This window comes from Populus nigra, chromosome 1, assembly GCF_951802175.1.
Source record: "Populus nigra chromosome 1, ddPopNigr1.1, whole genome shotgun sequence".
In the NCBI taxonomy this organism is placed as follows: Eukaryota; Viridiplantae; Streptophyta; class Magnoliopsida; order Malpighiales; family Salicaceae; genus Populus; species Populus nigra.
Window position 1 is genome coordinate 37,311,336 of NC_084852.1, and position 13,894 is coordinate 37,325,229.

The 13,894-nt window shown below is 34.2% G+C and overlaps 1 protein-coding gene across 1 annotated transcript; it reads left to right on the top strand.

Moving 5' to 3' along the window:
- The first annotated feature begins 7,427 nt into the window (after positions 1–7,427).
- LOC133678210 (NAD-capped RNA hydrolase DXO1) lies at positions 7,428–13,804 on the top strand. Its single transcript, XM_062100453.1, has 13 exons — positions 7,428–7,970; positions 8,467–8,699; positions 9,147–9,212; positions 9,334–9,412; positions 9,572–9,651; positions 9,757–9,780; positions 10,130–10,254; positions 10,546–10,762; positions 10,870–10,926; positions 11,896–11,942; positions 12,607–12,691; positions 13,244–13,307; positions 13,435–13,804. Exons 1-13 carry the CDS (start codon positions 7,553–7,555, stop codon positions 13,536–13,538), a joined length of 1,599 nt encoding a protein of 532 aa, XP_061956437.1. The 5' UTR covers positions 7,428–7,552; the 3' UTR covers positions 13,539–13,804.
- The last annotated feature ends 90 nt before the right edge of the window (positions 13,805–13,894 follow it).

Consider the following 13,894-nt stretch of genomic DNA (forward strand, 5'->3'; position numbering starts at 1 on the left):
GGGCTTTATATATTTCAATGGAACCATCAACTTTCCTTTTAATCTTGAAAATCCAGCGACAACCAATGATATTAAAATGGCATGATGGAGGGACCAGTTCCCAGGTTTGATTGCGGAGCAAGGCATCAAATTCAAAATTCATTGCAGATCACCAGTGACAAGATTTGGAGGCTTCAGTAAATGAGGTAGGTTCCTTGCAGGAGAGAGAGGCAGAAACCTACAGTGCTCAGGGTAAGGGGTATAAGCTTTGTCCATCAGGGGTTATTTTTTATTTAAAAATGTGATTTTTTGATCTTGTAACCGTTGGGTGAGTATTTGAAATGGTTGGGATTGTGTCTGTGGGATGTGGAACTGGTATGGGAGGGGAGGAAGGGGTAGTATCTGCTAGGGATTAAGGTGTCGACTCTGGAGTTGGAGACAGTGCTGGCAGAGGAGAGTCAATGTGTGGTGATGGTGAAGTTACACATGTACCTGCAGGTGTTAGTGACAATGAATAAACAGTATTTGAAAATGGAACTGTGATGGAGGGTGTGTCTGGACAGATAGAAGGTTAGTGATCAGGACTTTTATATGGAAAATGGTTTTCATAAAAAACGACATGACAGGATACATAAACTTTACCTGTTGCAAGATCAAGGCATTTATATCCATGATGGTCCAAGCTATAACCAATAAAAATACAGTTTTTAGATCTGAAATCAATTTTGTGTTTGTTATATGGTCAAAGATAAGGCTAGCATGCACAACCAAAAACTTTAAGGAAATGATAGTTAGGAGTATGACGATAAACAATTTCATATGGAGATTTTTTATTGAGAATAGGAGTAGGGAGACGATTGATAATATAAGTGGCCGTGAGAAAAGCATCTTCCCAAAATTATTGTGGAAGTTTAGAATGTGAGAGTAAGGAAAGATCGACTTCAACAATTTGTTTATGACGAACGTTCAACTGCACCCATTTGCTGATGAGTGTATGAGCATGCTCTACGGTGATGAATGCCAATTTGAGTTAAAAATATAGACATGCGGCGATATTCACCTCCCCAATTAGATTGAATGTTTTTTATGGTACGATTGAATTGTTGTTCAACTGAAGTTTTAAAGAGCAAAAAGACTTTCTCAACATCATATTTGACAAGATGGGTGTTAGTCCCCAAACATCAGTATGCACTATGTCTAAAGGATTAATGGATTTATGATTGCTGGTTTTGAAAGACAATTGACTGCTTTTAGCTAGTTGATAATTGGAACAAACTGGAAGCCTTTTATCTGCAACAGGTAACATAAATGCTGAAATAGATTTTTGAAGAACCGGAAAGGATGCATGACCAAGCCTGTTGTGCCATATTTGGTAAGAAGCTCGTACAACAGTGGGTGCATGAGGAGGGAGTGTGTCTGACAGGCTAGAGAATGAATACAGACCATCTTTAAAGGTGTCGCGATGAAGGATTTTCCCTGAGTAGTCCTTAATGAGAAAAAACGATCATGAAATTCAAAAAACACAAGATTATCACTGCAAAATTGTTGAACAGAAATTAGAGTTTTTTGAATTTCAAGGACATGAGGTAATTGTTTGAGCACAAACGGTGTTTTTGAGGGAGTTAAAATAGAGGAACCAATTTGAGAAATTTGCAAACCTGCACCATTGCCAACAAGAACTTGATCTGAACCAGCATAGTCGTCACTTCGTAGATTTAAATTGGCCATGTTATTAGTGAGATGGTGTGTAGCACTTGTATCAGGATGTCAATCAGTTGCAGAAACAAAACTTGTAGTAGCCATCAGACTTTGCAAATTGTTGGATTTTGCAGCATTGTCACAATATGAACATCAAACCGATGATAACATTTTTTTTACAGAATAGCCATGTTTATCACAGACCTGACATATCATAGTATCTCTATGAAATGTGTTCCTGCCATTGGAACCATTATAGAAAGAGACTTCTCTATAATTCCGGCCTCTGCCACTGTATTGATTTCGCCCTGTATAGGAAGAAGAAGAAGAGGACTGACGAGTAGCAATATGTACAGTGGGCTGGACAGTTGGTGAATTATGGTGTTGCAGACGTGACTATGTGGTGAGTAAGAGAGCATATACTTCCTCCAAGGTGACAGGATCTGTGCGGGCTGTGATGGTAGTAATAAAGGAGTCATAATCATGGCCAAGACCTGATAGGAGATGATTTCATCACAGTGAAGAGCATTGCCGGCAACAGCAAGTTCATCTGTCATACATTTAACCTGCATAAAAAAATCATGAGCTGATTGTGCACCTTTACAAGTGTTGATGAGTTCAGTGCGAAGTTGAATAACCCGAGCACGTGATTGAGAGGAGAAGGATTTGGCTAGAGCATACCAGATCGCAGCAGAGGTGGTGTAAGAGACCACTTGAATAAAAACATTTTCTAAAATTATAGAGAAGAGAATAACAACTATGATGGCATCTTGTCGCTGCCAATGTTCATAGAGAGGGTTAGAGATAGCAGAGGAGGTTTCAGCCATGAAAATTTCTTTGGGTGGGATGGGAATGGTTCCATCAAGGTACCCAAAGAGACCTTGCCCACGGAAGAAAGGAATTAATTGAGCTTTCTAGACATGATATTTGTCTTTTGAGAGTTTTGTAACATTTATAGCTGGAAAAGAAATAAGTGGGGGATTGCCATTAGTAGCAGCATCTGAGGTGTTTAGTGAAGAGGAAGTCATTTGTGTGATGTGAGTCAATGGCTCTGATACCATGAAAGATAAAAGAATAAAAAGAGAAAGATGTGCGGAAGAAGTATTACAGAAATATATTTGCTTCAATAATATTTATACTGCTACATCATGGTCTTATATATATTACAATCCCTGATTCAAAAATCCTATCATTAAGAATGCAATTAATGATAAGATATACATTTAATTCCTAGAATATCTGTTGCAGATATGATTACCATTATCTTCAGTATTAGTAATCTTTTGTGCAGATATGATCAGAGATCACGATTATCTTCAGTATTAGGGATCCCTGATCATGATCTCTTCAGTATCAGGGATCCTTGATTATGATGGCAATCCCTAATCATGATTATTTTCAGTATCAATATTATCTTCAGTAGATATGATATTATCTTCAGTATCAATAATCACTTATCATGATTATCTTCAATATCAGTGATAATCTCTTGTGTAGATATAATCAGAGATCATGATTATCTTTAGTATCAATGATCCCTGATCATGATAGTAATCTCTGATTATATTTATCTTCAGTATTAGTATTATCTTCAGTAGATTTGATAATATCTTCAATAAAAAGAAAGAAATTTTTCTCCCACCGTGAATCGAACACGCGACGAGCATTGTATATGTTAACCAAGAATTCTATGAAACAATTGTGTTAATGAATGATTAAAATAATATATTAACTTAATTCACTGTTTATAGAAAGAATTAAATCAACTCTATTTTTTTAGTAGATTGATAATTATACAATAAAAAAATAAAAATAATAATTTATAATAAATTTAATATTAAATGATAAAATATAAAATATAAAATTGAAAAAAAAATCAAAGAAAAAGACTAAATGAATAATTAAAAAAAAAGTCATTGCTCGTTAACAAAAGCCAAAGCATGTGGGGTTATATGTTGTATATGGACTGAAAGTCAAACCCGCAACATAGTAACCACTAGTTACATGACCCGCGCAATGCCGCGGGTCAATGGTTTTTGCATAAAAAATATCAAAAAAAGTTAAGATCTAAAAGTATTAGGTCTTTTTGCAAAGCTATACCCAAGAGTCTTGGGTGTGGCTGCAACGCCTGACCCAAGACTAATATTTATAATATTAATAATAATATTAAACTTGCATTACCCAAGTTTAAGTGGGTCTGACTGCAATACCAAACTCAATAGTCTTGGATGTGGGTCTGGTTGTAAGGTCATGTCATAAAAGTGTGATAATTAAATAGATTAATTTAAAAAAAACCAAAAGGAAGAAAAAAATTAATGAAGAAAAAGAAAAAAATCTGGATTAACTGGATTAACCCTTCAAACCAGGTTAACCCGTCAAATTTTGGATTCATGTCGTGAAAGTTTGATGACTAAATAGAAAAAAAGAATCGACGGGTTAACACAAAATTAACTGGGCTAACCCGTCAAACTCGGGATACGTGTCATGAAAATTTGATAACCAAATAGAAAAAAAAAATTGACATTAATAAACTAAATTAAACGAAAAAAATTAATTAAAAATAAAAAAATAAACAAAAAGATATCAACCTTTTCACTGTGGACTCCAGTGTGCAGTCCACAGTTAAAGGCATAAAAACAGCAAAAAAAAAGAAAGAAAAACTAAAAGCATCAGTCGATAACTAAATAGAAAAAAATTTAATATTGATGAACTAAATTAAATAAAAAAAATATTAAATAAAAAGAACCAATAAAAGAAAAAAAACTTATAAGAAGAAAAAAACTAATGAAGAAAAAGAAAAAAAAATCTAAATTAACTGGGTTAACCCGTCAAACCCGAGATCCGTGTCATGAACAATGAAAGACATAAAAAAAAGCAAAAAAAAAAACTAAAGGCTTTATCCTTTTCACTGTGAACTGCATACAATATTAAAAGATGAAATCGGAAGAACAAAACTAATGAGGAAAAAGAAAAAAAATCTGAATCAACCTGGTTAACCCGCCAAATCAGGTTAACCCATCAAACCTGGAATTCGTGTCATGAAAGTGTGATAACTAAATAGAAAAATAATTTATTATTAATGAAATAAATTAAAAAAAAAGATTAATTAAAAAGGAAAAAGCAAAGAGAAAAAAAACCTACAGGAAGAAAAAAAACTAATTAAGAAAAAGAAAAAAATCTGAATAAACTGGGTTAACCCATCAAACCTGGGATCCATGTCATGAAAGTCTGATAATTAAATAGAAAAAATTTAATATTAAGAAACTAAATTAAAAAAATAATTAAAAAAAAGACAAAAAAAAACTAAAGGCATCAGCTTTTTCACTGTGAACTGTATTGTGTAATCCACAGTAAAAGGTTGAAAAAGAAAGGGAGAAAAAAAAAAGGCACGCGCCACATGTTAAATTTTTTTTCTTGCATAAAAAACATTAAAAAAGGCTAAGATCTAAGAGTGTTGGATCTTTCTGCAAAGATATGTTCAAGAGCCTTTGGTTTAGCTGCAATGCTTGACCCAAGAGTAATATTTATAATATTAATAATAATATTAAACTTACATGACTCAAGTTTATGTGAGTCTGGCTACAACATCGGATCCAAGAGTCTTGAATGTGGGTCTGGCTGCAAGATCATGTCATAAAAGTGTGATAATTAAATAGATTAATTAAAAAAACAAAGAAAAACAAACCAACAGGAAGAAAAAAACTAATGAAAAAAAAGAAAAAAAATCTGAATTAACTAGGTTAACCCTTCAAACCAGGTTAACCCGTCAAACTTGGGATTCGCATTATGAAAGTTTGATAATTAAATAGAAAAAAAAATTTACGGGTTAACCCGTCAAGCCCGGGATACGTGTCATGAAAGTCTGATAATTAAATAGAAAGAAATTTAACATTAAAAAACTAAACTAAACAAAAAAAATTAATTAAAATGAAAAAAAACAAAAAACAAATTCCGGGTTAACTCGTCAAACTTAAAAAAAAACAAAGAGAAATTCCAGGATAACTCGTCAAATCAGGTTAACCCGTCAAACCCGGGATCCGTGTCATGAAATTCTGATAACTAAAAAAAAAATTAACATTAACAAACTAAACTAAACAAAAAAATTCATTAAAAGAAAAAAACACAAAGAAAAAAAGCAAAAAAAAAAACCCATAATGGCATAAAAAGCAAATAATAATAAAAAAAACAGAAAAAAAATTAAAAATTAAAAATGAAAAAATAAACTTAGCGTTTCACTGCGAACTGCACAATGAAACACTAAACAGTTTTAGTATATGTTATTAATTAAAAAGAAAAAAAAATTCGGGTTAACTCGTCAAACCAGGTTAACCCGTCAAACCCGGGATCCGTGTTATGAAAATCTGATAACTAAATAAAAAAATAACATTAATAAACTAAATTAAATAAAAAAATTCATTAAAAGAAAAATACACAAAGAAAAAAGCAAAAAAAAACAGAAAAAAAAGAAAAAAAAAGAAGAAGACTGCTCAGCGTTTCACTGTGGACTTGCAAAAAAAAAATAAAAACAAAAAAAACAGCTTAGCGTTTCACTGTGGACTGCACAGTAAAACACTGAACAGTTTTAGTATATGTTATTAATTAAAAAAAAATTTGGGTTAACTCATCAAACCAGGTTAACCCGTCGAACCCGGGATCCGTGTTATGAAAATCTGATAACTAAATAAAAAAATTAACATTAATAAACTAAATTAAACAAAAAAATTCAGTAAAAGAAAAATACACAAAAAAAAAGCAAAAAAAAACGCATAAAGACATAGAAAAAAATAAAAACAGGAAAAAAAACGGAAAAAAAATGGAAAAAAAATAAAAAACAGAAAAAAATGAGAAAAGAAAGAAAGAAGAAGACTGCTCAGCGTTTCACTGTGGACTTGCACAGTGAAACACTAAGTAATAAAAGTTTGATAACTAAATAGAAAAAAATTTAACATTAAAAAAAAATATTCATAAAAAAAATAAAGAAAAAAAACAACTTAAAAAAACAAAGCAAAAGGCAAAAAAAAAATTGTTTAAAAAAACAAAGCAAAAAGCGGAAAAAAAAATAGCTCAGCGTTTTACTGTGGACTGCACTCGAAAAAATAATTAATTAAAAAGAAAACCAGAAAAAAAATCTGGGTTAACCCGTTAAACTCGGAACCCGTGTTATGAAAGTTTGATAACTAAATAGAAAAAAATTTAACATTAACAAAAAAAAAGCTAAAAAAAGCAAAAAAGTAAAAAAAAAAAGAAAACCAGAAAACAAAATTCGGGTTAACCCGTCAAACCTGGAACCCGTGTTATAAAAGTTTGATAACTAAATAGAAAAAAATTTAACATTAACAAAAAAAAATTAAACAAAAAAATATTTATTAAAAACAAACAAAAAAAATAGCTTAAAAAAAAAAAGACTTCTCAACGTTTTACTATGAACTGCATTGTGCAATCCACATTAAAACACTCACCGATTCCTTTTAGCTATTGTTATAATTATAATAATATATCGCCACAACTAACAAATATGAATAGTGAAACCGATATCAACTTTTTTAATTCTATTGATAATTATCATGTCAGTGATGTTAAAATTTCAACTAAATCTCTGTTAATTGAAAGACATCTCCCCAACTCCAACATTTTTGTTCTGAAAATGGAGAACTGGGCTTGACAAGCCCAAATCATGTTCTTAAACATCGTACCCGTGTCCATGGTCCAAGTCTTAGAAAAGGGTCGGTCGCATGATAAGAAATCAGCAGCCCAACACTGACTCTGTTCCAAAGAAAAAGACAGAAACACGTATTTGGACGGAACCATCAGCAAAAACAGCACAAGCACAACAGCACGCCACGCAGTGTCGAAATCTACTGTCTCCGACCAAAACATGAATTTCGCAGAACAGGAAGTGGATTTATTTGGGGAAGAGGAGGATGACAATAATGGGGCTCGCCGATCGTCCCCTTCCTCTTCACAATCATCGTCGTCGTCGTCTTCCGGCTCTTCGTCGTCGTCTTCGTCTGCCGCAGCTTCATCTTCTTCAGATGGCAGTGATGGCGAAGAGAGCGATGGAGGACGCGAAGGTGGGGGCAGTAAGAGCGGCAGCAGTGGAGGGGAAGAGGAGGGTGGTAGAGAAGTGGAAACTAATAATCAGTATTATAGTAATTATAATGATAGTAACCATGAGAGGGGCTCTGATGTGAATGAAGAAGAAGACGAAGAAGAAGAAGAAGAGAGAGATCTTTTTGGGTCTGATAATGAAGATTATGTTAAAACCACTGTTATCAGTCCTCACCCAATTCCTGGTATAACTTTTTATTTGGGTGATTCTGTTTTGTCTTGGATTGAATTGGCTGTTATTATGGGATATTAGTGGGTTTTAGGTATTTCCCATTTTGATATGCAAGATAATTACCACTACTGTCGCTCAAACTGTTTATAATTAATTAAAAAAAAAACTGAACATTAATTTTTTTTTACTGGGTTATAGTGTTGTTTTTTTTTTACTGGGTTATAGTGTTGTTGGAGCTTGATTTTTGAGAAATAAAATGTAAATTTTTTATGTCATGGATGATTTTAACAACATTAGAGGAAAATGCAGTCTGGTTCTCTTACTTTCAAGTAATAAGATGCATGATTGCCTGTTTACCATTTGAAGCTTTTGATTGTGGGGTGGACTAACCTAGGTCTGCTTCACAATGAGCAACTTATAAATGTATTTATTCATTTCGGTTCCTTTCTTGTCTTGCAATCTGCTTTTCCATATATTCATGGTTTGTTTTCTCAAAATTTGTTTGGCAGTGTTGCCTGCCATGCGCCATCCACACAATCCGGGTAGGGGGAACTTTGGACGTGGTCGTTGGCACAATAATAGAGGAGCAGGCCTCCTTCCCCGGCCAGGATTTCCACCCAGACAGGGCTATGGCTATGGTTCTAAATTTGCAAATGGTCATCGTGATGAAAGATTTGTTTCTGAACTGAAGTTTTCCAAGAGTGATGAAACATTATCGAGAAAATGTGTTGCCTTTCAGGAGGTAGACAACTTATCTATACTTTGTAGTAATGTTTTTTCCTCAGTAATCAATCAAGTACTTTGCTGTTTGATATGCTAACAGTATCAACCAGTATATCAGAACTTCTAGATTTTAATATCTCACCATGTGATGGTTGACCTAGATTACCAAATCTAAGTGTTCTACATACTGGGTATTCTTTTCTCTCTACAGCATCCCCAGTGAATAAGATGGGAGGCAAGTGACAAAAAAAAAGAGAGTAAATTTGAGTGGTTTGAACTTTATGTCCTTGTACAATTTGGCAGTTTTATTTGGACTTTTAGACCCTGCAGGTGTACTATCTGTTACAATGCAAGATCACCTTGCAGATGTACTTTATACTGGTGTTAATCTATTTTGGTTGCTTGGTGAATATTTCTTAAACCATTTATTTGTCATGCTGATGTTTTCCTTTTGCTCTATCCATAGCCATGCGAACTTGCTTGCTATAGTCGGATCGAGGGTGGAGAAGTCTACTTTGATGATCGCAGCTTGGTAAGCTTTCCACACCTCTTTATCCTTGAATTTATTATTCTTTCTGAGGTTTCAATTATGAATGATATACTCTGTTCCTACGTTTACCGCATTCATATTAGTCTTTATTCCACATTATTAGAGGCTTTTCAAGCGTCTTATTTCGGAAGATGTTGGAGCTGATCTGAACGAAGGCTTTGATACTTTCATTGAGAAAAGGGGTATGGCTTCAATCTGGAAACTGTTCTTTGGTTCCATAGCAGAGATGCAATGGACATCAAATATTCAATGTCTCTTGCATTTATGCATGTATTTGTCTGGGATATATTATGCCGAGGGCTAATATATTCAGATGCCTTTTTCTCTCTCCTCTGTTCTAGACTTGGGCTCCCAGGGATTTGGTGACCTTCTTGCATGCATAAGAGACAAAAACATCCCCCTTCAAAATATGCATTTTGTGGTAAGAAATGTATTTTGCCTCTTTAGTTTCTATATTTTATTTATTCCTGTGTTATGTTAGTGAATTCTGTCAACTAAAACTTTTATTCTCCTCATCTTCTCTCAGACTTTCCGTAACAACCTTAACAAGGTAATTTCTAATCTTTTTTTACTATATGGTATCTACACAATATCACCTGCCAACACTAGTGGTGAATCTAAGTTAGCTGGTATGGTTGAGCTACACAATTCTCTTGTTAATCTTTTTTGGGACTCTGTATGGCTTCTCAAAGAATACAAGGAAAATCAGCTTTCATTCAGTGTGCAGCTTAATGAACTATCACTCAAGCAGAAAAAGAAATTATAATAGAGTCAGTATGCACCTTAACACTTGGAAAAGGAAAGAACATGAAAGTTAAAAGTTCAATGGGTTTTTAATGGTTTTAAAAAACCGTTAAAACTTTTGATGGTCTTTCAGTTTTTTTTTTCTTCATACACAGATACTCGCAACTGCTTATATGCGACATGAACATTGGGAAATGGGGGTGCACAAAAGGAATGGAGTTGTCTATCTTGATGTGCATAAACTACCAGAAAGACCGCAAAGCGAGTTGGAGCGTAGAAGGTATTGGACTTGCCTATATTTTGTAATGATGCTGACCTGTCTGTAGGTTCTTAAGGTCAGAAAGCTGCATACATAATGATGTGTTTAGGATTGAAGGATAACTCCTTTCTTTGCACATACACATCTGGATGCTATCTCATTGTAAAAGTCTTGTTAAGTGTTCTTGTTGATTACTTGATTAGAGGTTCATTATGCATATTTATTTTGAACTGTTAAATGATGTTGGCCATCTAATTAGAGTCAATGCAGATGGGTTGCTTCTTAACATGTGTAAGTTCTTTATTAACTTAGATGTTATTGGGGATATTGCTTTGAGAGCCTTGCCACTGAAGATCCAAGGAGAGCTAATGGAGAAGCGATACATCATGTTGATTCCAACGTTGAATATTGTTCTGTGATTAAAACTAAATTAGGGGCTCATCGTATTCTGATGGGTGCTGAAATGGATTGCTGTGATTCAACTGATAGTGGGAGGAGGTTTTATGTGGAGTTGAAGACTAACCGCGAGGTTGGCATGCATGTTTAATATTTTTCATTTCATCTTTTGTTTACTGTTCATCAGTTTAACCTTATTTATACTTGGATAATCTGTTATCTTGTCTCTTTATTATGCAGATAGATAATTATCATCAAGAGGAAAGATTCGAGAAAGAGAAACTGCTGAAGTGTTGGGTATATTTAGGCTCCATCACATATTTCCCTTTTTCCTTATGTTTACTGGCTCTATGTTATTTCTATACTTATGGATGGACACGTGTACTTTTGTGTGTTTTTCTTGGGAGCCAAATTGTGTCATTCATCTGTAAATGGTTTTCTTGGAATGCCAAATTGTGTCATTCATTTCTATATTTTTTTGTCATTGTAGTACATCCAGACATGATATTCTGACATCAAAGGTATATTCCCTTTGCTTTTGATTCTTTGAAACAAAAGGAACTGATTTTCTATTCCTCTTGAGTTTTTGAGCTGAAATTTTATTGAAACCAACCCTATGCAGACACTGGGCATACAAAGCCTAAACAAGGCATTTGAATGAAGCTCTTTTAAAAGCTTGAAACTCTCAATCCCAGAGATTTTCATGTTGTGGCTCTGGTTATGGGTAGCAGTTATTAATTCCTGGATAAATATTATAGCTTACCACATCTTAGAGATCCAAAGGAGGCTAAAATGCAAAAGAAGTAGAATGATAACTACTACATAATGCAAATTTAATTTGTTGATGATCATGAATGGGTGTCATCATTAGATATTTATGCTGTGGTTTTTCCCAAAACCTGTTTTTTATGTAATTGATGAGTCTGTTTCTTAGCTGCTTGGCAAACCTAGATGGTGACCCATTTCTGTGAAAATACTGGTTCATACGAATGAGATTTTCATTTAATTCTGGCAATGTATGTGTTGAACAAATACCACCTTTTATATTTTTTCTAACATTCCTGTAAGTTCACAATTTTCATTGCCCATGTCTAAGTTGTCTTTTTGATAATTTGGTCAAAACATTTTGTTTGTTGACGCAAGATTTATGCTTGCCTTTTGTGGAGTTTCATTATGTGATTATATTATGAAATGGAGTATATAGGCATTTACTTTTGGCCTGTATTGCACGTGAAGGAAATGACTTGGATTGATTTTCTTTTGCAGATTCAAGCTTTTTTAGCTGGTGTTCCTTATATTGTTATTGGATATAGGTAATTTCTAGTTCTGTTGCATAAAATCTTGAGGTTTCTTATGGGACATTTTACATCACATGCATTTTGTGTCTGAGAAAGTTATTAATTTTTTGGGCAAATCTCAAAAATACCATCCAGTTTTTTGTATCAAACAATTTTTATTTTTTATCAATTTTACTATAAAATTTCAAAAATTCTCAATTGAGACTTCCATCCATTTTTATGGCTTTCTGTCCATGTTTCCATCCAAATTGTACATTTTGTTTTTCAAACGATGCCATTTTATATGGAACTTAATGTTTTCTGTTAAGTATTCTAACAAATGCCCTTAATTGAGAAATCAAAATAGTTTAGTGGTAAAATTGATACCAAAAATAGTATGGGTGAAAAATTGATAATACCCCAATACTTTGGTGGTATATTTGATGTTTGGCCTTTTTTTCTTCTTTTGCTTTTCTGGCCTATCCAGCAAATACTCTCTTTTAATATAGATTGTAGAAAAATCCACTTTCCGTGGAAGCACATCAGTTTTGGGGACATTTCAGAAGGAATTATTGCCATTTAATGTCTTGTGCAAACCCACTCAAACATGCTTTGTGCAGAGTGATATTGCTTAATGAGTTGTGGTGGGTCTTCTATTATTTTGAGAAAAATCTGTGAAGTCATTTTGTCTCTTTTGCAGGGATGATGCAGGCCGACTTGTCCGCACGGAGAGATTAACAACCAAGGATATAACACAGAGAGTAAAAATGAAAAACTACTGGCAGGTTAATGCTGTTGTCCTTTAAATTGCTTCATGATTCTAATAGCTACTTTTATTCGACTTCTTCTTGTAGCTCGTCAAACTGGATGGTTCTTTTCTCACTAAAGAAATTTTTAATTTAAAGCATTGCAATTTGTGTTAGTTAGCAAGCCGTTCCGCCACCCCACCTTTTGGTTCCCTCGTCTTATATCTGAAGAAAGGGTTTGTGGTCAGTAGTTCTTTTTAACCTTCCACAGGAAGGCAGTGAGCTTCACAAGAACACACACCACCAACTCTGCTATTTTGAGATCCAATTTCCCATGGGTCTTGTCAAGAGTTGTGCTTGTGCAGCCCCCAGTGTAGAATGGGGATGTTGCAAGCTAGAATGTATTTTGGGTGGGGTGGGGGCTTCCCTGAGGATCACACAAAGGGACCAAAGTAAAGAAAATTTGCAAGGATTGTTAAAAGATGAAAGATGCTGATGTCTGCAATCAAAAACATTGTTTAGATATTACTGTGAAATTCATGTTCAGTATCACTTTCCTAATATCCTGACTTCCACAAAATTGCTTGGCAGGGAGGTGTGTGCCTAGCATTCGCTGATGAGGTATTATGCTGGCTTTATGGAACAGTCAAAGAAAGTGAGTTTGTACCTTTCTGTTTCTCTTTACTGAAAAAGCCGGCATCGGTTACATGCCGGGGTTAGCTTCCACCCCCACCCCCTATTTCTGATAATTAATATGCTTATTTTTGGTTTTGCGGCTTCAGACGAAGATTACATATTGCAGTTTGCTCCGCCTTTCACACGTTTAGAGCTTCTGCAAGCCCAATCTTGCCCTGAAGCGATCACCAGCCATGTTGAGCAAATGTAGAACAGCTGGATACTCCCTGATCAAATGATTTAAACACGGATTTAAATGGGTTTATGATATTGACTTGGGTTTTTTCCCCCTCCCCATTGTTGTTGTAATCTACAATGCATAGTCTCAGCTGAAATCTTGTGCCCATCCTGAAGTGAATTGGCTTTTTTTTCAGTGAAGTGGGCTTCTCCATAAAAAAGTTAGACCTTTGTAAATTCAATGCATTGATAAAGAGAGAAGATTAACCTGTAGATTAAAGTTACAGGTAGCTGCTAAAAGGGATACTGGAGAAGTCTATAGATTGTTCTAAGACCTTTTACAAGTAATATGAAACCACGTAAAACATAAATAGATTGAAAAAATGGGGG

Bases quoted from the DNA above. Each gene is read 5' to 3' on its own strand.
- LOC133678210 (XM_062100453.1), top strand. From the start codon at position 7,553: ATGAATTTCGCAGAACAGGAAGTGGATTTATTTGGGGAAGAGGAGGAT. The intron at 8,700-9,146 runs GTAGACAACTTA...CTCTATCCATAG, and splicing joins AATGTGTTGCCTTTCAGGAG to CCATGCGAACTTGCTTGCTA. The intron at 10,927-11,895 runs GTATATTTAGGC...TTTCTTTTGCAG, and splicing joins AGAAACTGCTGAAGTGTTGG to ATTCAAGCTTTTTTAGCTGG.